Source organism: Chelonus insularis, unplaced genomic scaffold, assembly GCF_013357705.1.
Source record: "Chelonus insularis isolate UGA/USDA-ARS -01 unplaced genomic scaffold, ASM1335770v1 contig_74_pilon, whole genome shotgun sequence".
Lineage (NCBI taxonomy): Eukaryota > Metazoa > Arthropoda > Insecta > Hymenoptera > Braconidae > Chelonus > Chelonus insularis.
The window spans coordinates 328,127-349,052 of record NW_023276734.1 but is presented as its reverse complement, the minus strand read 5'-3'; the positions used below and the strand labels follow the sequence as shown (position 1 = coordinate 349,052).

The 20,926-nt window shown below is 34.5% G+C and overlaps 1 protein-coding gene across 2 annotated transcripts in view; it reads right to left on the bottom strand.

Moving 5' to 3' along the window:
* The window catches only part of LOC118071107 (phosphatidylinositol 3-kinase 2-like), a 187,913-nt gene that overhangs the window by 12,749 nt on the left and 154,238 nt on the right, over nucleotides 1-20,926 (bottom strand). For both annotated transcript variants that reach the window (XM_035090061.1, XM_035090062.1), the window contains exon 5: nucleotides 10,995-11,179. In XM_035090061.1, the coding sequence (XP_034945952.1) occupies nucleotides 10,995-11,179 (185 nt within the window). The remainder of the gene's footprint in view (nucleotides 1-10,994; nucleotides 11,180-20,926) is intronic.

The window sequence follows — 20,926 nt, the reverse complement described above, 5'->3', positions numbered from 1 at the left end:
CCGTAACTTTGCCAGCAGTATCAACATACGCTCCAACCCTTCTTGCGTTTGGAATTTCTGTAAAACCTTCATAAATAAATGGACTAAAATAAAATCTACAACCTTCTCCCACAATCTTTAAGTAGACCCTAACATTGATACTGCACTAGACAAAATAAGCCCTCCTTGGGTTCAATCCAATCTATCTTGGATTCTTGAGACCTAGGAAAACCTCTTCCTCAGTCAAGACTTCAGCTTTACGGAATTCAACGCCTCTTTACACACTAAGGAAATTAAATCTTCACTTGGTCCTGATGGTATTGACTTCGAAGTCATCAAAAAGTTACCAATTAAAATGCACTAGTTTCTCTTTGACATCTTTAATGAACTTTACTGTAACAACAATTATCCTGTCTCCTGGAAACTCTTGTACATACACTTGATTAAAAAGCAGACAGTAGCAGTCTCCGACCTACCTCACTAACTTCATGTCTATGTAAATTATTTGAATCCATAATCAAAAACAGACTTTAGTGGTGGGCTGAAACTTCACATCTGCTCCCTCCCTCCCAGCAAGGGTTCAGGAAAGGAAGATCCTGTTCTGACAACTGGGCCAACCTGACCCTAAAAATCGACGAGGCTTTCAGTGAAAAGAAGGACGTGCTTGCTGTCTTCTTGAATGTTCAGGAAGCTTTTGACAATGTCAACGCCGACTTACTGCTCTCCAAGCTCGCTTCAATTGGCTGTTCTCACACACTTCTTAATTTTGTCAAATTTCTCACTGATGAGCGTCATGTCCTTACGGCTTCAAATAGATCTGCACCAAGAATGGTCCATAAAGGTGTTCCTCAGGGTGGTGTCCTCAGCTCTCTCTTCCACTTTTTTTTTGTCTCTAATATTGATACTAACCTCCCAAGAAGCGTGTATGTTTCTCAGTTTGCCGACGACGTTGCTCTTTATGTAAAATGTTCAACGACAAACAGAGGCCAAAGTATTATTGAAAAAGCAGTTAAACTCATTGGAATTAATCTCTTCAACTTGGGACTTGAACCTACTCCCAGTAAGTCCTATCTAGTCCATTTTAACAATAAAAAAATTCTCCCGGGTTCTGCTTTCATTAAAGTAGATAATCATCTTATATACTCTACTCATTCTGCCCGCTCCTTGGGAATTATTTTCGATTACAAGCTCTCGTTTTACTTGCAAGTTGACTCCGTATGTAAAAAATGTTTTAAAATACTCACTATAATTAAATTTTTGCGCGGAATTTGGTGTGGGGCTGACCCTGACACACTCCTGATCTTGTATAAGAGTTTAATGCGATCTGCCTTTGAATATGGTGTTTATATTTATTTTTCCCAACGCAAAAATGTCGTGAACAGACTTGAACGCATCCAGTATGCAGCTATCAGAGCTGCCTTAGGTTATCGTATTAGTACACCTACAAATATCCTGATAGCAGAATCCAAGCTCCTTCTCATCAGGAACAGAGCGAGGTTTCTTTGTGGAACTTCACTGGCTTAAATACTCCCTAACAATTCTGTCCTTATTCATAAATCGTTTCTTGAAAAACAGAAGACTTATCAGTCATAGCATCTCTGATGCCTAGTCACTACGATCCTAGTTAATATCTCTTTAGGCAAAACACTGCTCAAATCTTCTGATACCAACTCGAAGTTTGATTCAATGATGTCTAAATATGACGCCTCTTTCATATTTACCGATAACACTAAGAGATCCTATCTGATGTGGGCATCCAGGGTAACTAATTTTTATAAAAATATAAGTAGTAATGAATAGTAATATTTGGTAATATCATACTTATGTGTTATCGAATGTAAATTAATGGAGCAATTACTTCAAATGTAATTAATGTTATTTAAATTATTTAGTATTTCAGAAGTAAACGTAAAGTCAGTCATTAATTAAACCAGCGATGAATTGAGAAGTTCATTGACACAATTATAAATTAATAAATATATTAGTTTAACTAAGAAAATAAATTATAAGTCGATTTCAACTCGAATTATTGAGTGAAATAATTTTTGCAACAATTTTTAGATAATCTAGTTTATCATTGGCATTGTAATTGATAACGACATTTCTCAATCGGTCATCGTAGTTGCGATAGGCTTTACGACGAGTGGAAATATCTAAACCTGTATTGATTTGAGTAATAAGAGTTTCTGTTTTTACCTGTTCATCTTTCATGGCATTTAGAAATAATCCAATAGAGGCGTGACAGATATTAACACGACGATTGAATCAATTGTGCCACCTTTCTATTAGATTATTCGATCGTAGTTGATCTTGAATAACAGCTCCGTAGCAATTTCATAATTTGATAGAAAATCTTGGTTTATCTTTTTTATTTTTGTTATGACGACTCTTTCCGATCCATGTAGATTCAAAATAAGTTAGAAATTCGTATGATATATCACTATGGCAATCGTAATAATTAGTTGAAACAATTAATTCATAACCTTCTATAACATCAGAAGGTGGAATAAATGCTAAAGCTGTGAGTAAACGCAAGTTAAATGCAAATGTTATATCGTTGTCATATAAACTTTGTAGGCCACATGATTGGATATGGCGCCAGAAGCACTGATTGAAGTGAAAGTTGCATCCAGAAATTTAAACAGATGAGAATATTTCCTTGAATGATTGAATAAAAGCTTCTTCGAAGTCTATGACGATACGGTCCGGTGAAAAATTTGGTAGATGGTGTCTTAATATCTTCAAAAACTTTATGTACGTGCTCTTAGATTTATTAGGTAGTAATATGTAAATAAGTAGTACTGCTTTGCCTTTTTTGTAACCATGGATAGAGTATAATTGTGAAAAAATATGTGGTACACTTTTGAAGGTTCCATCTCCCAGCCATTGCTGGCATGTCATCAAATAGTTTAAATGTTTAGTGGTTGTCAATATTAAAAATCTTTTTTTATTTCCACCACTGTCATGTAATAGAAATAATTCATTATTGTGTGTATGAGTAAGTTCAGGAGATAACTGCAAATCTCCTCGAGATGTTATATTGAGTAGTTGAGAGTTATTTTGATGTTGAATGCGGTTAATAGTCCGAGATAGAGATTCAGGTTTTGGCATTAAAGCCGAAACAGGTGATAGTACACCACGTAATGCGTGAGATAATATAGTAGCTGGTTTGGTGTCACTATTTTGAGCTTTTTTGATGATTTAATAATTTTTGTTTGAACGAGAGCAGCATTTCCTGGATGATTATGAGTGAGTGGTGTTCCAATGATATAACCTAATGCATGGAAAGAAGCATTTTAAATAGATACATCAAGTTGAGAATAGTGACAGATATAGGTTAAATAATCTATTCAAGTAATAAATGATGAAATGATTAAACTATGTTATTAGAAAATATATTCATGTAAAGTTAATTTAGTGTTTTGTAGCTGAAATATCATTTTAGCTGTTAAAAAATCTTATTTGCAAGAAATGTAATAGCTTTATTATAAATTAAGATACGAGTAATTAATGAAATTAATGAATTAGTGTATAATGTTTGATGTAATTAGTGTAAATAGAAATTACCTGATTTCTTGTCGGTATCAGTGGGGATAATTATAGTGCAGGTCGAATTTGATGCACAACGCCAAGCAATATTATGTTTGTTGATTTTTTTTTAGAGTATAATATACTGATGAGTAATATACTGATATTGAATAAAAATAGCAAATACACTTATGTCGCAATGAATAGATTTGGAGCAAATGATGAATGCAAATGGCGGAATGTGACATGTGTTTCTAAAGGATACCAGATAGCGCATCGATATTGATATCAATGAAGATGAACGTATCGATTTAAATCATAAATTCGACACTAGGTGGTACAACATGCCTAAAGTTACTACCAGAGAACTGTTACGAAAATAACCGCAATTTTCAAATGAGTGAAAAAATGTAGAATAGTTACGATTTGAGTTTTCAATAACTTTGAAGTTCTCATATTATTTAATTATATTGAGAGTAATGATAATATTGTGCGTGGAGGATATTTTGACTCGAGGATAATTTGTCTCAAGGATATTTTATTTGGAGATATTTTATCGAGGATATTTGGTTTGGGGATGAAAACGCATGGAACCAAGTTATCGCATAAAACATTTTTTGTTGTGAAGTTCTCACTATTCTATTTTTAAAAATTAAAGTAGTGCACAAAATTTATATGATTTTGTGCACTACTTGAAAATGTAATGTTAAAAATTTTTATTTGAGGGCCTACTTAATTTGTAGAGGGCACAGTGTGTTAAAGACGCCCGGTGCTCGCCCCTCCCATGCTATGAGTGAGCACTTACCTTCTTTTCTTTGACTACGATTCGAGTTACACGAGTTGTGCAATTTTGATAATCAAACTACCCAAACCAAACCTTCAACAAGTAACTTGATCGGTACATTTTCTGTCAAAAGAACAACTTGAAAAATGTTCTGTCATGATGATGGTCCTTTTATAAATCGAGGCGCTGAATGATAATTTTATTTCACATAATAAGTAGTAAATTTTAAACCTACATAGAAGCGGTAACTCCTTCGGTACGATTACTGTACCTATATTGGAAGATTTAAAAAATCATAGTAATTTTGTGCACAGTTTTTTTTTTTTTTAAATGGAAGGTGTCTTAGAATGTCCCGCCTTCCCCTACACTTAGCCACGGGGCCATTGTACAGGGTCTGTTTGCACAGTTAAGGCGGTCGTCTTATGTCTTAGGCTTGCAAGGTTCCCTAGGTTCCCAAGTTGCCTTGGTTCCGTTCTGAGCCCCGTAACAGTCCCTGTCCAATTTCCAATATATATAAATATATATAGTGGTACAATAGAACGTTAATTCTTGCTTTGGAGATTCCGCTAAGCCCCATGGGTCCCCCGGTTTCCTCAGCCTTAGGTAGGCAAGATCTATAGGCCTGGTGTCAACCTAAGAGGTCGTCCTAATTCCACAAGAAATCGTCCTACACTCGGAGATTCTACTGGTTACCTCAAGGGTCCTGGTTTCAGACTCAGCATCAGCAAGGCTGTACTACAATGGAGTGTCGCCTGGTTCCTCAACAGCATCGTGGCAGCAATAGCATTTTTGTAATATTCAGTCATCAGCACAATAGCTTACGCCTTTGACTGCCCTCTTCTGAGGGGCCTCCCGCTCATCGTGGTCAGAGAAAAGACTATATTATAAGTGGGTCTTGTCTCGGCCGGGAATCGAACCCGCTACCTATAGTGCGCCAGGCTGGCACGTTACCACTTAGGCCACGATGTCGGTTAAATCTGCCAGTTAGTTAACTGGACAAAATTTTAAATTTAATTGGCATAATGTCAATGAAAAATTTTCTTGTTCTTTATTAATGTTTATTAAACAATTATTATGAGTAATATTTTATACATGACGTTTTATATCTAATATTATGAAACATAGTTATTCCTCTTGGAATTAACACATCGTGATAATTAAAAAAATCGATTAAATGGTTCAAATAATTTTTTCATGGCGGTGATTTCCCATGTTTGCACTTAAGCCTTCCACAGCCTGCAAACATGTAATAACTAACGGGTGAAATTTTCCTCCTACCAGATAGGTGAAAAACTTTTTATAGTCTCAACGAAAACCCCCAGAATCCTGGACAAAAGATCAGGCCTTCCCTTCTTTTTTATCAACCCCTTCTTTTTCTCAGGACCCAGCCAGTTCTCTTTGATCCTCAACAAGCCTTCAGTTCACTTCTTTTTTTTTCTTCCCGCACTCCGCGACTTCTTTTGTCTTCTGAATTCCTTGAATAAACCTTCCTTTAATCACTCAAAGTGTGAAAAATATCTCTGTATTCTTCTTTCGTTCATTGGTAAAATTACGTGGTCCTTGATACAAGGCCTAGGGACACACCGTGTGTGTCATCGTTCAGTGCACAAGACTTTACGTTGGGGTTAGTGATAATACGTTGCATCGTTTAGTTCTATGGTCTGTCTACCTTCAACGAATGAAAAGTTATTTCCAGAAGAGGTTTTAGTAAGAAAACCAAAAATATCAATGGCAACCCTTTCAAAAGGAGAACCAACATTGTAAATTTGAAGTTGACCACAAGATTTTTTATGAGGACGTGTTACTCACCGTTGTTACTCTTTGGGTGGTATGAAAGTAATCTTTGCCAGAAGAACTTTGATTTTCTTCATAAAAAGATTTAATGTTTAAGTAATAATTGTTTCCGAGGTTGATTTATGATTATTTATATTGTCTACCAAAGCTGGCATATCGTGGATAATTTTTCTACATTTGTATCAATACCGTGGTGAATGGCATGAATAGAGCATCAAATCTGTACTTTTAAGACTAATTAACATTAATTTTTTCGTGGAAGGTAAATATATGTTTGTGAGTTTGCGAACGAATATATCTAGAAGCTTTTGTTGACAAAACCAATATCAATTGATCGATCAGCGTTATAGTATGTTTGTCCCTACCAAGTGCATCTACTAGAGCATCATTCAGACACAACAAAATGTGTGCATAAGGACTATCATGATGTTGAAATTCGATCTGTTTAAAATAAAACACAACATAGTGATTCCTGAATGGTCTGCTTGAGACAACACGATTAAACTAAAACTTCTTTAGGCCTATCTATAAGTATGTATATACTAGCTGATTTGCGTAACTTCATCCACGTAATGGGTATAATTACATTATATAGTAATAGATTTCCAAAAAGTGATTTCGTAGCTTTAACAATCGAATTCGAAATAAGTATTGCTTTGTTATATGATTATGGGTCAGTAATTGTAATTAAATAATATTATTTCTCGAGTGTAAATTATAATCATCTCCTCGTAATAGGTCATTGTCTAAAAAATGTCTTACAAAGTTTTTCCATATCCTAAACCCAAAAACATCTAATGGTTGAATTTGTTCAGTGGCCCCTTTAGGAATAATCATTATTTCAATTTCCTTATCCGGTGGTCCACGAATCAATCAAAAGCGAATAATCGGAAAAAAATACATCCTCCAACTAGATTTTTACGTGTTCTAAAAAAAATTGGTATGTAAACTTCCAGAATATATTATATAATATAGTATTTGAATTGAATTTTTGACCTGCAGTAAGTTTTCCAGATTTCGATATTTCTACGTGTACATTATCTGGTCTAAAAAGCAATACTTCTACCCGTGGACCAAGTTTTCCAGTTGGTTCTTTTAACACAAAAAAAAGGGGAGTGAGAAGTTTTACATCAGCTGATACCGTTGGTTGTATAGTATAACTGTGAGTTGTCGAAGAAACTGATTGAACTGTGCACTCTATTTTTTTTTCTTCTCGAGCTAAAGTCTAGTAATTTTTTATATTATGAGAATAGTTTTTTTGGCATCGATTGCCATATTATTTTAAAAATTGCAAAGACACGTATCTCGTAATTTTTTATGCTCTTTCGAATGAAATTGGTCTTATCAAGAAATAAATAATAGTTTTTGAGTTATAGATTCTTAGTTATATTTAACTGGCTAACAGCCAGTCTCCGAACCTGGCCACCTGCACGTGATCGCGATCAGTCCGTCCCTACCACGCGTCGTAATATGATTATACTCAGACCAAAGAATGCTTTAAATTCCTAACTCGACTGGATGATCAAGTAGACCCGATGGGTAGCGTACTTCGAATTCGTAAATGCTCACTGAGCCTTACTCGACCGAAAATGCGCGGCCTCTTTGGGCCTCGCATAATAAGCATAGAAACGGTATTTTTTTACCTCTCGCAATAGAAAGCCAGGGCTCGGCAACGGGTTTCGGCAGAGCCAGCCGACAGCAACAGTAATATTAATATAAATAGTATTATTAATAAAAATAATAAAACAACCAATCAAAACATCACAGCATGCGAACTACAAAATAAAAAAGCGGGCGAAAGCGCCGTCCTGACTTTAAGTAGTCAAACGCCGTCCCAAAATATCGCAAAGAACGCCAATATTAGAATAATAGATGAACTTCGGCTTCTTCAAATAAACCTTCATCTCAACATTAATTCTACAAAAAACACCTCTGCACTCGTGAAAGAAAAGCAACTAGACGTATTGCTATTACAGGAGTCTTTCTCTACGAATGCCAGTCAACAAGGTTACGTAGTTAGAGGATTTAGCCAAGCCCTTGTCACCGCACAGACCCATAAATCGGAAAACCCCAAATCGGCTATTGTCGTAGTTAACTCTCTTGTTAAAATGCTCTATATTGATGAACACTGCACGTGTGCTCTTATTGGAAGGCTTAGTTACTCATTTTATGCTATTCCACATCACTGCCAACATAAATATCGAATTAAAATACACTGAACACCTAAAAAAAGTCTCCACAATTTTTAAAGGCAAGCAACTACTTATCGCTATGGATACGAACACTCGATATCCTCTATGGTCATCAGACTTCGACACCAGAGAGGAAAAGCTCGCAAATTTCTTTACCGAGTTTGGTTTAGAAGTTCCTCATAAAATCGAAGAAGGTCCCACATACAGCTATTCAAGATATCCAGTGCTAATCCACTGACTGATTATTTCAGTGATATGATTGACACTGGCAATCAGTGAATATCCACTGAATGACAGTCGTTTTCACTAATTCAGTTTTAAAACAACTCTGTTAACTATGTCAGTTTCCAAAGAAAGTAATGAAAATACATTAAATAAACCTTAAAGATAAGAAACTACGGAAATAACAATTAATAAAAAAATACATTGCCTTCATCGTTTTAACAAAGGTGAAAGCCGAGGATGTTAATGAGCTGGCTGCAAAATTAGAAGTAAGTCGAGTATCAATTCAAAGATGGAAAAAACAGGAAAAACAATTAAAAGAGAACAAAGATAGCCATTTCATTAAACGTCAACGTATGCGACGGGCTGGAAACAAAGAATTGGATGAAGTAGTCAAAATTTAGTTTGATTATTGTCGTCGTAATTGAATACCCATTACAGTACCTTTTACTGAACAAAAAGTAAAACAATTGGATAGAAAAATGAATGGATGTAACAAATTTGCAGCTATATAATCCACAATCAGTGAACAGAAGTGGATCTCGAATTTTCAAGTATGATGAGACGCGATTAAATTTAAAAATGTTACTGAAGAAAACTCTAGCTGCAAACAGTAACGAAGAAGTTGCAGGCTTCGAAGTAAATGAAGAACATCTAGCAGTTACAGGTTGTACAAATGCAGATGATTCTTTTAGATTACCTTTGGTAGTGTTTGGTAAATTAGCCTCACCACGTGCAATAAAAAAAATATCAGAAAGTTATTTGCCGATTGTATACACACATCAACGCATCGCCTGTTTGAATTCAAGTCTTTTTAAAGTCTGGTTTCATAATAAATTTACACCTCAAGTTAGACATCTTACAAGCTAGACACCTCTTACTGTCTAAAAAATGGCTACTAAAAGCTCTAATCTTATTGGACAATGCTGCATATCATTCGAAAAATCTTTTTGATTGACAAATTTCTGTGATGTTTTTTCCAGCCAACTACACTTCTTTTACACAGCTGTTGGATTGAGGAATTATTGAGAACCTGGAGAAACATTATAAATATTACTTTTTTTCTGTTCTTCTTGAAGCTCAAGAAAATGGAACGTTAATTGATAAAGTTTAAAATATTTCGGCACAAGATATAATTGGCAGATTGACAGAAAGTTCAAATGATGTGACATCATCAACGATTATAAAATATTAGAGACCGTTGTTACCCAAAGAGTAACAACGGTGAGTAACACGTCCTCATAAAAAATCTTGTGATCAACTTCAAATTTACAATGTTGGTTCTCCTTTTGAAAGGGTTGCCATTGATATTTTTGGTTTTCTTACTAAAACCTCTTCTGGAAATAACTTTTTATTCGTTGTTACAGATTATTTTACTAGATAGCCTGAGGCAATCCCTCTGCCTAATCATCGAGCTTCTACTGTTGCTGAGGCTTTAGTAACTGAAACATTTTGTAGATATGGTGTTCCTATTGAAATCAATGATCAAGGTAGAGAATTTGAATCTGAAATCTTCAAGAAATTGATGAGTCTTTTTGGTATTAAACTACAGTACCTAATAGACATTCTCTACCCTGTAGAAGTTGTAGGACAATGCAATCAATGTCATAAAAACACATAGCTCAGGAACTACATTAATCTAAACGAATAAGGACTTTATTCTTTAATTCTCTTTTTTGTTCCATTTTCTTGTTTGATCTTCAGGTATTCAATAATCTCTAATGCATACTTTTACATATTTCAGGAAATTTTGTAATACTAATTATGTATTCTTTTAGCTGGTGACAATATAACGGTGTCTCCCCTCACACCATACACAACTGAGGCCACTGACCAAAGCGGATAAAACTGGTACTACGGGTGACTGAAATCTAACCCCGTACCTGGGGCTGCGAAGTCGAAAAACAATATGTAGAACCATGTGCTTTCGGTCGATTGAGGTTGGACTTGTAGTGGTATGCCGTAAGACCTCGGGATGGATGTGTGTATGCTTGTGACTTTTTCAAGGCGCGGGAATATTACGTCCCAAGTAACGCCGTCACAAGAGGTAGAACTACTCCCAGAGTTATGTCTTATAAGGCAAGGTACTCAAACAAAATGTCCTTTTCAGCACAGGGAAGCATGGCTCTGTGCCAACGGAAAAATTAGTTTATATTGAACATAATTTCAAAGAAGAAATAGGTCGTTTGTAGCTAGAATTTACTAGTTCTTCTAAGCGGAAAACATCCTTTGAATCATTAGTACCTAATGAAACAGTAATTGCAGAACATAACATTCGGTGGAATTGTATATGAATATAATAAATCACATGCTTAACAGCTGTTTGAGAAAAATTACAGTAATTACAATTTTTTTGTACGAGATGTAACAATGTATTTTAATCTGTGGCGGTTGAGTTTATGTTTTTTTTTTCTTTCTTTTCTGACCAATTTGATTACCACTAGTATCACTATCTAATTTATTATCTTTCAATATCACATATTTATGTTTATTACCTGAACTCTTGCTTCTGACAATGATGTTTTAGTAGCTAGTTTTTCTCGAGTTGATACACAAGGATAATGAGATCGTTCAAATTCTTTTTCTAGTTCCTGTAACTGTTCTGGACTGAATGTAGTACGATTTCGTCTGAACTTTGGCTGCTCAGAGCTATCCAAACTGCTATCCTCAACTTCTCCATCTGAAATAAGAACGAATAAATATAACTGAAAAATGCACAATATGCTTTTAGAAACTTCTGATGTCAGTATTTATAATCAATAGGAAAAAATGATCCCGCTTCACAGATAAATACGTGAAAAAATTTATATTATTGGAATGACATTTTCGCTTATTTGCTATTATTTACTCTACCCCTTAATCAGACTATGACTTTATATCAAGAAAGACTGATTTCCTGATATCAATAGGTTTTCAGGCACAAAATTCCTTTATGCCACCTATAGAAACTTAATTATTACTAAATTTTTCAAGAATATTCAGGCATTTGGAAAGAAATTAAGAATAAAAATGCTAAGCAGCAAAGTCATTTGCCTACCGCTAACGCAGTGGGGTGAATGAGAGCTTTAAGGTCAGTGAGCTAAAATACGTAGACACGCAGTTGACAACTACTTGCTCGCTTTCCTGCTCTCCGCATACCTCTCGCAAATAAACGCACAAATGATTTAAAATTATAAAGAAATTGTGGTAGATATCTATGTTGAGGTGGTCTTTACCTGTTAAGATTCAAAAATCACTTCAAAGCTGGAACTTCATGCATACACAGATTTACAAGCAGCATAACTCAAAGTTTCAGCAAAGACGAATTAGGTAAATTGTTAATTGGACATTTCCAAGCCCGATCTTGTTACTTGAGCCTTGTCGAACTTCTGGGCCACCATCGTCGCTAACATCATTTTTTTGGAGATCCATGGTAGACCCCTCTTTGTGGGTATACCAAACGATTTTACCTTTATTGTAGCGGGTTGGAGGCCAAGAGTCACCACTACAATCACCTCTCCACCAGTTCAGGTTCTGCCTGAATGATTCTTATGTAGATATAAAGCAAAACACAAGTTAACTTTTTTTTTCAATTACTAATTAATTTTTTCTCTTTTAGCTAAGTACCACCTGTAATGTAACCTCTTTCCACGAGTCGGAGCTCTGCTCGAATGGCTTTTATGTTAATCCCAGGCATTTGGTTTCAGCTCACACATTCGTCAATATGACGGTTCACTTACAACGTCGTTATAGTAAAGTGATTGGACGAGCAACCCATTCGCTGTTTGAGTTCAAGGCAAAAAAAAGGTAACCTTACAAAAAGATGAAAACACACTTCGTGTGATATAAGGTTAACGGAAAATAACATCGGTAACATTGATAGATTGCAAAAGATGTCCAAGTATTGGAGCAGAAAATTTGTACATAACTTCAACAATTTTGCGCACTTGCCCGTAAAGAAGTTCTTCACGGCTCTATTGTTGTGCTGTAGGTCTCTTCAAAAATCGTCGATGTTGAGTTTTTAATAATAATTTTTTCTCTGATGAAATGTTTTTTTTTTCAACCAAATCAGTAATTGCAATATTTACTGATATTGGATTACAAATCAATTTAAAATTCTAACAGTAATTCTTCAATTTATAATGTTTTCGACATAAAAAATTTTAAATTCTTCGTATTATTCCGAAAATCTGTATCGAATCTTTTAACAAGAGAAACCAACAGAAAGAGAACAAGCGTTAAAATTTAAGGGTCAAAAAATTGAGACGTAGTGTTGAGTTGGCGAGAAGAATCGAGTTTTGAGGACTCAAGATTGATAGGTTAAAGATAGAAGATATAAAACATGTCAAGGGGTAAGATAAAATGCAGTTAAACCTGGAAGACATGGCCGACTGAGAGGAGTTTCATGAAGTAGGAAGAAGGTTCCAGCATCACCAATCGAGACTTGAAACGAACAGCCAATTCTCTGCTGCTCCTGTACATCGTATTGTGTCTAATTTTATGAGATTTTTAATAGCTGCATAGAAATCTAGAGTTATAAAATGAACAATAGTTGATCTTCCACACTTGGTTTGCTCACGTGATATTGGTTGATAAATTCAGTTTAGTTCATTATAATTTATTTAGGAGTGTAATGTCTGAATGTATTTTAATTATTTCACATAATTATTTAAAATATATTTTAAGAAAAGCTAAAAATGAATAGCAATAAACTTAAGGATTGAGGTTAACGATTATTACTCAAGTTATTTTTTGAGTTTTCCTAAGATTTCGTTAAAATAAAAAGGATTTCGAAGAATAGTTGAGGAAGTCATTTTTTAGATATTTATTTGCTTTTGGAAAACCCACGTAGCGAAAAGCAATAACTTTAAAAAAAGAGTACGTGACGTAAAAAGAGAGTTAACTTTTCCAAAAAGGGAAAAGACCATGCGAAGGGACTTGTGCGCGCCTGAAGCAAGGGACTTCTAATTATGTCACATTCGACTAACATCTCTTGAAATCGTAAGTCTTGAGTATTGTATTGATAATACTTCAAAGTTTGTAAATTTTTGTATGAAGTTTATTTGATCGTCAAATTATTTTTAAATTGATATTTAAATTAATTCGCGAGAAAAAGTGAATAATTGCGCTGACTGAAACATCGAATAAGGACCAATTAATTGTAATTCATCTCGACCAGAGTAATAGGAATCATCTGTTGGTAACGTATAAATTGTTGTTATAATTTTGCAATAATTTTCATTCAATAAAATTTTGTTATTGTTTTTATATAAATCACACATTTTTACTTTCTCTATCGAAGATCCCCTCATCCCTGTCTATTGGTCGAAAGGCTAGGACTAAAAAGAGGAACTTAAAGTCTCTAAGGTTAAGCATATGGTTCACATATTGACACCTTTAAAGAGCAAAATTACATAACAGGAGAAATATCAATAATTTTGGTTCGGGAATTGAAGTACATTACCGGATAGAATTGGATTTTATTTGAGCTGTGAGTTGTTTATTGAAATTGAATACTGTTCGAAGTTTTGTAAGAATATTTATTTAATTGAAGAAATTGTATAACGTTGCAGAACTTAAGTTAAAGTCATTCAAGTGTCAAATATTTTATTTGGTTGCTGCAGAGTCACTACAGAATGATTGCCTTTTGGTGTAATAAATTTATAGTTGATAAATAATTATCATTTGTTACTTTACGTAATGGGGAACTTTCAACTTCATCATGTTATTTGTTGTTTGGATTCTTTTAAGGGGTTCAACCGATAAATTTCTTTGCCGGACCTGACCCTCTCTCCACGACCCACATGATTAAGCTCCAGGAGATACCCTGTCTCTTTAAAACAACTGATTTTAGGGTTTTTTTTCTTTAAGCTCACTTCGCGATACAGATATATGTGACGTATTCTTTTTCGATCAGAGTTTTTCAATCTACAAGCACGCCACATAATTTTCTTTTTTTCTCTAATAGTTTTCGAGACATTAACAAAACTATTTATTGAGTAGTTCTTCCTATTTTTCGCTAGGGTCGAAGCACTGTTTTCTTTGAAAGGATTGTTCCTACGAGACTCCTGAATTATCTTCTAAACTTTCAGCCCAATGCGTTTTTTCAGAGTAAATTCTCTAAAAGCACTGGACTAAAAGGGCAATAAGGGAAAAAATCAGACTTCTATCGTAAGATTCGATTTCTGCCCATTGACAACGAGTTGATGGTTATAAACTAATCGACTCTGTTTTTATTGCACACCTTAATAATTGCTTCAACGCCATTTGGTGGTAGAATAAAACTCAGGACGTAACAAAACTCAATATGAAAAAAATTAAAAAATGACAGTTTTTACAGATGCACTAAAGATAAAGTCTTAGGGCACCAAGAAATTCACAAATATTGATTAAATTAACAATTATTACCGAATGTTCGATAGACAATGAATAACTGAGTACTTCTTAATGGAGTGCCTTAGCTGTTACCTTAATCTTGTAACATGAAAAAAAAACATTCATTAACTATTTTTTATCAGTTTTTTGTATATATCTGCTGCTATTTTAATCATTGAATAAATCATGACAATTCATAAAACATAAAAAATTTGTTGATTTTAAACGTGATTTTAAACGAGATTTTAAAAAAAAAATCTATCTTAGTCAGTAATTACTTATATGGTATGGGGCAGGCATTAATGAAGCCGAGTGTAGGTAACAGAGACATCGTTCGGAAATTGCACATTGTTAGGGATGCCTTCCAAGAAAGGGAAGTCTCTGAATACCAGACAATTTCAGAATTTTCTAATCATCTGTTCCGCGAATGATATAGCACTGAGTATATTCATCTATCTCCATCTTATTTATCAGGGAAAAAATAGCGAGTTGTGGTAACTCTCAAGAAAGCTTAATCCCAACTCTTCACGCTCAAGCGAGTAGGTCATGATTCCTCAATATAAATAATCGAAGAGTCAACATGCTTGCTCTGTAGTAAGAGCGCTCGATTCTTATTTCGGCAAGCTGGGTTCAGTCCTATTTGCGGCAATATTTTTTTTCTTTCGGTTGTAGGATTTTCTTTAAACAATTATTAATAATGGGCAATGTTCTGACTTCGATGAGCTGATAAAAAAAATATAAAAAAAGATCATAGATGGACGGTAATTGCTATTATGTGGATAGTTGGATGCTAGAACAGTTGGGACAGTTAAACGATCGAAAATAAATTAGCTGACACTATTTAACAACAACAAACAACTTTGTATTAACCACTGAATTAACAATAACAAATGAGATAATAAGAGAAAATGACTGATCATGTTTGGTATGAGTTTGCTTAAAACTGAGTTTGTGAATTGTTTGAGAACAGTGTTGAGTTCACTGATATTTCACTTATAAAGTTCACCGACGAGTAAACCGATGATTAGAGGATCACTGACTACAGATGATAGGCTTTTGGTACACCACCAACGATTGAAGATCATCTTACAGAATAGTTCTTTTTCTGGTTTTCTGCTGGCCACCAACGGATTCTCAAAATATGAGAATAAGCGTGGCCCCCGGGGTTACATAGATGTTTCTGTTCTTAAAATATGTCGCGTAACAACGGAGGCAGATTATAGTTCGTCATGCCCCATTTTCGTACTGCCCTATATGGTAGTCTAAATATGGCCACGTCGAACACGCTGAGCGCGAGACGCGTTAGCGACAGCCGACCAAAGCGGATAAAGTTGGTACTACGAGAGGCCAAATCCCAAGCCCTGTGCCTGGGGCTGCAAAGTCAAAATATGACATGTAGGCCTAGGTACAACTGGCCAATTGAGGTCGGACTTGTAGTGGTATATCGTAAGTCCTCGGGCTAGTTACTTGTATCCCTGTGCATGTTTCAAGACGCAGGTATATGCGTCCCAGGAAACGCTATCGCGAAGAGAGTAGAGTTATAATTTCCCAGAGTTATGCCCTAGTAGGCGAGGTACTCAATTTCCGTCCTTCGGACGGGGGAAGCATGGGTATGAGAATAAGCTGAAAACTTAAATTCTTACAACGAACGTTCACGTTTTATATTAAAAAAATTTGAAAGACTCAAAAGTATGATATCCTTCCACTTTGACACGCCTAGTGATGTCTTTTCAACTAGACCGGCCAACGCTGAGTAAAGCTTCTGATATTGAGTCGAGTTTTCATTAGTTCTTAATCAGGAGTAGGGTAAAGAGTTTAATTACGCCCTCATCTATAACTTTGAATTTTGATTAACTATTGATTATTTCATTGATTGAGAAAGGGTTATTCGGTAATTATTGACGCGACCTCCTATGATAACTTTAAGGCAGTATTAAATGTCGTCAGTATTAGGACGATCCTCACAATAACACGTCAAGTTACAATACCTCTTCATTTCTCTGTCACATAGAGAATTAGCTGTTGGCGTTGTTTATTACTTAAAATTAAAATTCATTATACTCTGTATTATTCAAGCATTATTGACAATCTCATACATTCATTTTAGTGTTCAAATCAAATAACAACATTTGATTAATCATCTTGAAAATATACCATCTTTGTGACGAAGTCACGGGTATATGCCAGTATATTTTGAGAGGACGTTTAATTGTGTAAGTGTTTATGAACACATAAGCAACATTTCACTTTCTGCACGTTGCGTGCTAATCGCACATTTATTGTTGTTCCATCTGATGGGTGAAATCAATGATAATTAATGTCAATGTTTCACATTTCTCAAAGTAAAAATCGTGACGTAATAAGGTAAGTTATACATTTGTTATCGAAGTTTCAGATACCTGTCATTTTTCATCAAGTTGAAAGAGCATCAGGGCCGCGTGAAAAAGGATTTCTTCTTTTTATACTGTATATCATATTCAATTAAAAATACGAGGAGTGTCCAGATCACGGAATTTCCAGAATTTCCGTCAGACTCACGTACGCTTTTTTCTCCTCTGAGTTAAATTGCTATGTATTTCTAAAATTCAATTTCCCTACTAAAATCTTATGTCTGTCTGTTTCAGAAAAAAGTCTAATACATACGCGAATGACAAACTTAGACCGTCATATGTAAATCTGCTGTCAGTATTATGTTGATTTGGCTACTAGGGTACGGTTATGTGATTTAATAAAAACAGTCATATATTTTAGATAACTAAAAATATAAAATGGTACAAAACATGAATACACTGGCTGTAAATGTGTATTAGTATATTTAGTATACTCGGTACTAAACACTAGCGTAGACAAAATGATGAATATGGGCTAGTAATATATAAAATGACAAAAATAATTGAAATCTCACCAAAACTGCCATCTTCGGATGTCAGTAAAACTTCGCACCATGTACACGTTCAAAATGACTCTGCAAATGATAAAATTATAATATTTCAATAATTAATCAGAAGAATTTTAAAACTGCAAAAAGATTTGCAATCAAATGAAATCCTCTTTCATCCATAAAATTAATTAATTTTTTTTTTATTCTGATGAATAGTGTAAAAAATACTATTTTCGAATTTTCCTTCAATGATCCGAAAAGTAATTTTGCTGATAAAAGTTTACAAAAAAAAATTTCTTTAAACGAATTTTTACTTAATTTGAAAAAGTAGTTAGTTAAAAAAAAAGTTCATACGACGTGGTCCAACTTTTGTAACGTTCTCTATTAATAGAAAATCTGTGAACATGGTTCTTAAAAATTGGGCCAAGTCTTACGAAAGTTTTTTCATCGGAATCAAAAAAATATAACTTAATTTAATGGATGACATAGTATTCCATTTGATTGCAAATCTTTCTGCAATTTTTACAAATCTTCTAATTAATTACTGAAAAATCACAATTTTATCATTTGCAGAGTCATTTCGGACGTGTACATGGTGCGAAGTTTTACTGACATCCGAAAATGGTAGTTTTGGTAGGTTAATTATGATTTGAATATTATTAATTTTCGAAAATTTTCGTTTGCGGAAACGATTTTTAATAAATCAATTGAAGATGAATTATAAAGTAGTTTAATTAGTATTTAAATCGGCAAGGATTTTTATTTCAGATTAAAAAGGAACAAATAATATTACAAATATTAGGGTGAATTTTACTGGTTAGAGAAATTTCTTGCAATCTATTAAAGTATATTATAAATGAGTTTGAGTTCTATATTATATTGAATTTACATGATTGATTTTAATTAAATCAATTCATAATGATTGTGACAATGCCAAATAATTGGTAGTTCAAACGAACTAGAGTAAATTACTCTTAGCGTTATTAAGATTATCAAGATAAATAAAATGATGATATTTTTTGTTTTTTGGCATTAGTAAACATTGTCTGTTTGTAATGAATCATTAAATTATATTTCATTCTATTTTTGCAGCCTTGCAATTCAATAGATACTTCGGAGTGGTAATGATGATTTGCTCAAACTAACGCCACAACAACTTCGTGAAAAAAGATTGCGTTCGGAGCACTTTGACATGAAACATTTTACTGGAGATCCAAAGAAGCAAAGTCGTAGATTAGTAGGTAATGCTTTACCGAATAATTTTGTGCATGATAGTAGTGACAGTGTAAATTGTAATAATTTTGTATTAAATTGCATGTTTGCTTCATCACCAAATGAAGTAGAAATATCGTCGGTACTACCGGAACAATATAAACCCGTGTCGTCTAATCGCGAAAATCCCATCGATTTATCTTATAAAGATAATATTAACAATATAAACTGCGACCTTTGTCTATTTAGGTTACCCTCTCCCAATTCCGATTCATGCTCGTCTAATTTCGCGCTTCCAGATTTGACAGCTTCGGACGCGATAAACCCTACCGATGTTAAGAGTTGCGAAAATATTTATCTGTTAAAAAAGAAAATAGCAATGTTGGGAAAAAAACTTAACAATGCACGGAAAAGCATTAAAAATTCAAACCGAAAAGAAATCGCGAACCGTAACACCTACAACCATTTTACAAGATGCAGAGAAATATTTGAATAAAAATCAATTGATGTTTTTAAAAATGCAACTTATTCGTGTTACCAATAAAAAAACAAAATGGACGCCATCCGAACAAACTTTTGCCACCTCACTCTATTATGTCTCGCCAAAAGCCTACAATTTCCTTCGCGATGAAAAAAAAATTACTCTCCCGTGTGTTGGATCTATACGTCGATGGATTAATAGTCTCGAACTTGCGACAGGTTTCAATGACCGTTCGTTTCACACAATACGCGATAAAGTTAAAGGTATGTCTCCTGAAGCATATGACGCGGTTTTGACCTGGGACGAAATGAGCATTAAAGAGCATTTAGAGTTCAATTCGAAAATTGATTTTATTGAAGGTCTCGAAAATCTCGGTGAATTAGGGCGAAAAAATAAAAATGGGAAATACGCGTTAGTTTTTATGATTTGTGGTCTCAGATGTTAGTGGAAACAACCGGTTGCTTATTTTATATCAGGTCAAGGTATTAAAGGCTCGACATTAGCAGATTTGATCGAGGCTTGCATCGTAAAATATTTCAAAGTCGGAATCAAAGTTCGGTCAAGCGTATGTGACCAGGCAACTACAAATTGTAGAGCTGTAAAAATCTTAGGCGCTAGTGAATCTCACCCCTATTTTTAACTTCCCAGTGGGAAGTTATAGTAATGGGTCCGATTTTGCGAATCGCTAATTTTGACATATCTCCACGTTTTAAGGTCCCCAGAGTTGAATACGATAGTTTTTACGTGGACGTCTGTGTGTGTGTATGTACGTATGTGCGTATGTTCGTATGTTCGTACGTGCGTTCGGAATTATTTTTTGATTCAAAATCGCAAAATATATTTCAATTACGATATATGCCACCTAATAAAATCTGTACGAAATCGGTTATCTACAAATGATATTTTAATTGGCGACGAACGAATTTCATGGAAAGCGGTTGAGGAGTTATTTAACATTGAAAAAATAAGCCTCCGAGAGCAGCTTCAAAACTAACTTCAGCACATATTTATCCGAATAATTGGCAAAAAACGACGGTTAAATTTGCGGTTCAAGTCTTTAGCGCGTCAGTCACGGCAGCACTAAAAGCCGAGTCAATGAATGGAGTATTACGCGAACCAGCATGCATGTCAACGGCAGATTTTTGCAAAAAACTTGATGATATATTTGACTGCTTTAACGCTAGCTTTAGTTCAGATTCGAATCCCCTCCGGCGCAGTATTTCAATAAAATCTTCGCAAGTGGTGGCGTGTTTAGAGGAATCTCGCGAATGGGTAAATACGTGAATTTACGACAATAATCGGGAATCACCCCCTTGTTTCGCCGGTTTTAAATTAACATTAAATTCGGTAATATTGTTCGCAAACGATCTTTTAGCAGAGAATATGAGTTATTTACTAACTGCGAGACTTAATCAAGACTGCATTGGAAATTCATTCGGAAATATACGTTGCTGGTCCGGAAATAATTGCAATTGTTTTGCGCTACAGTTTAGACATAA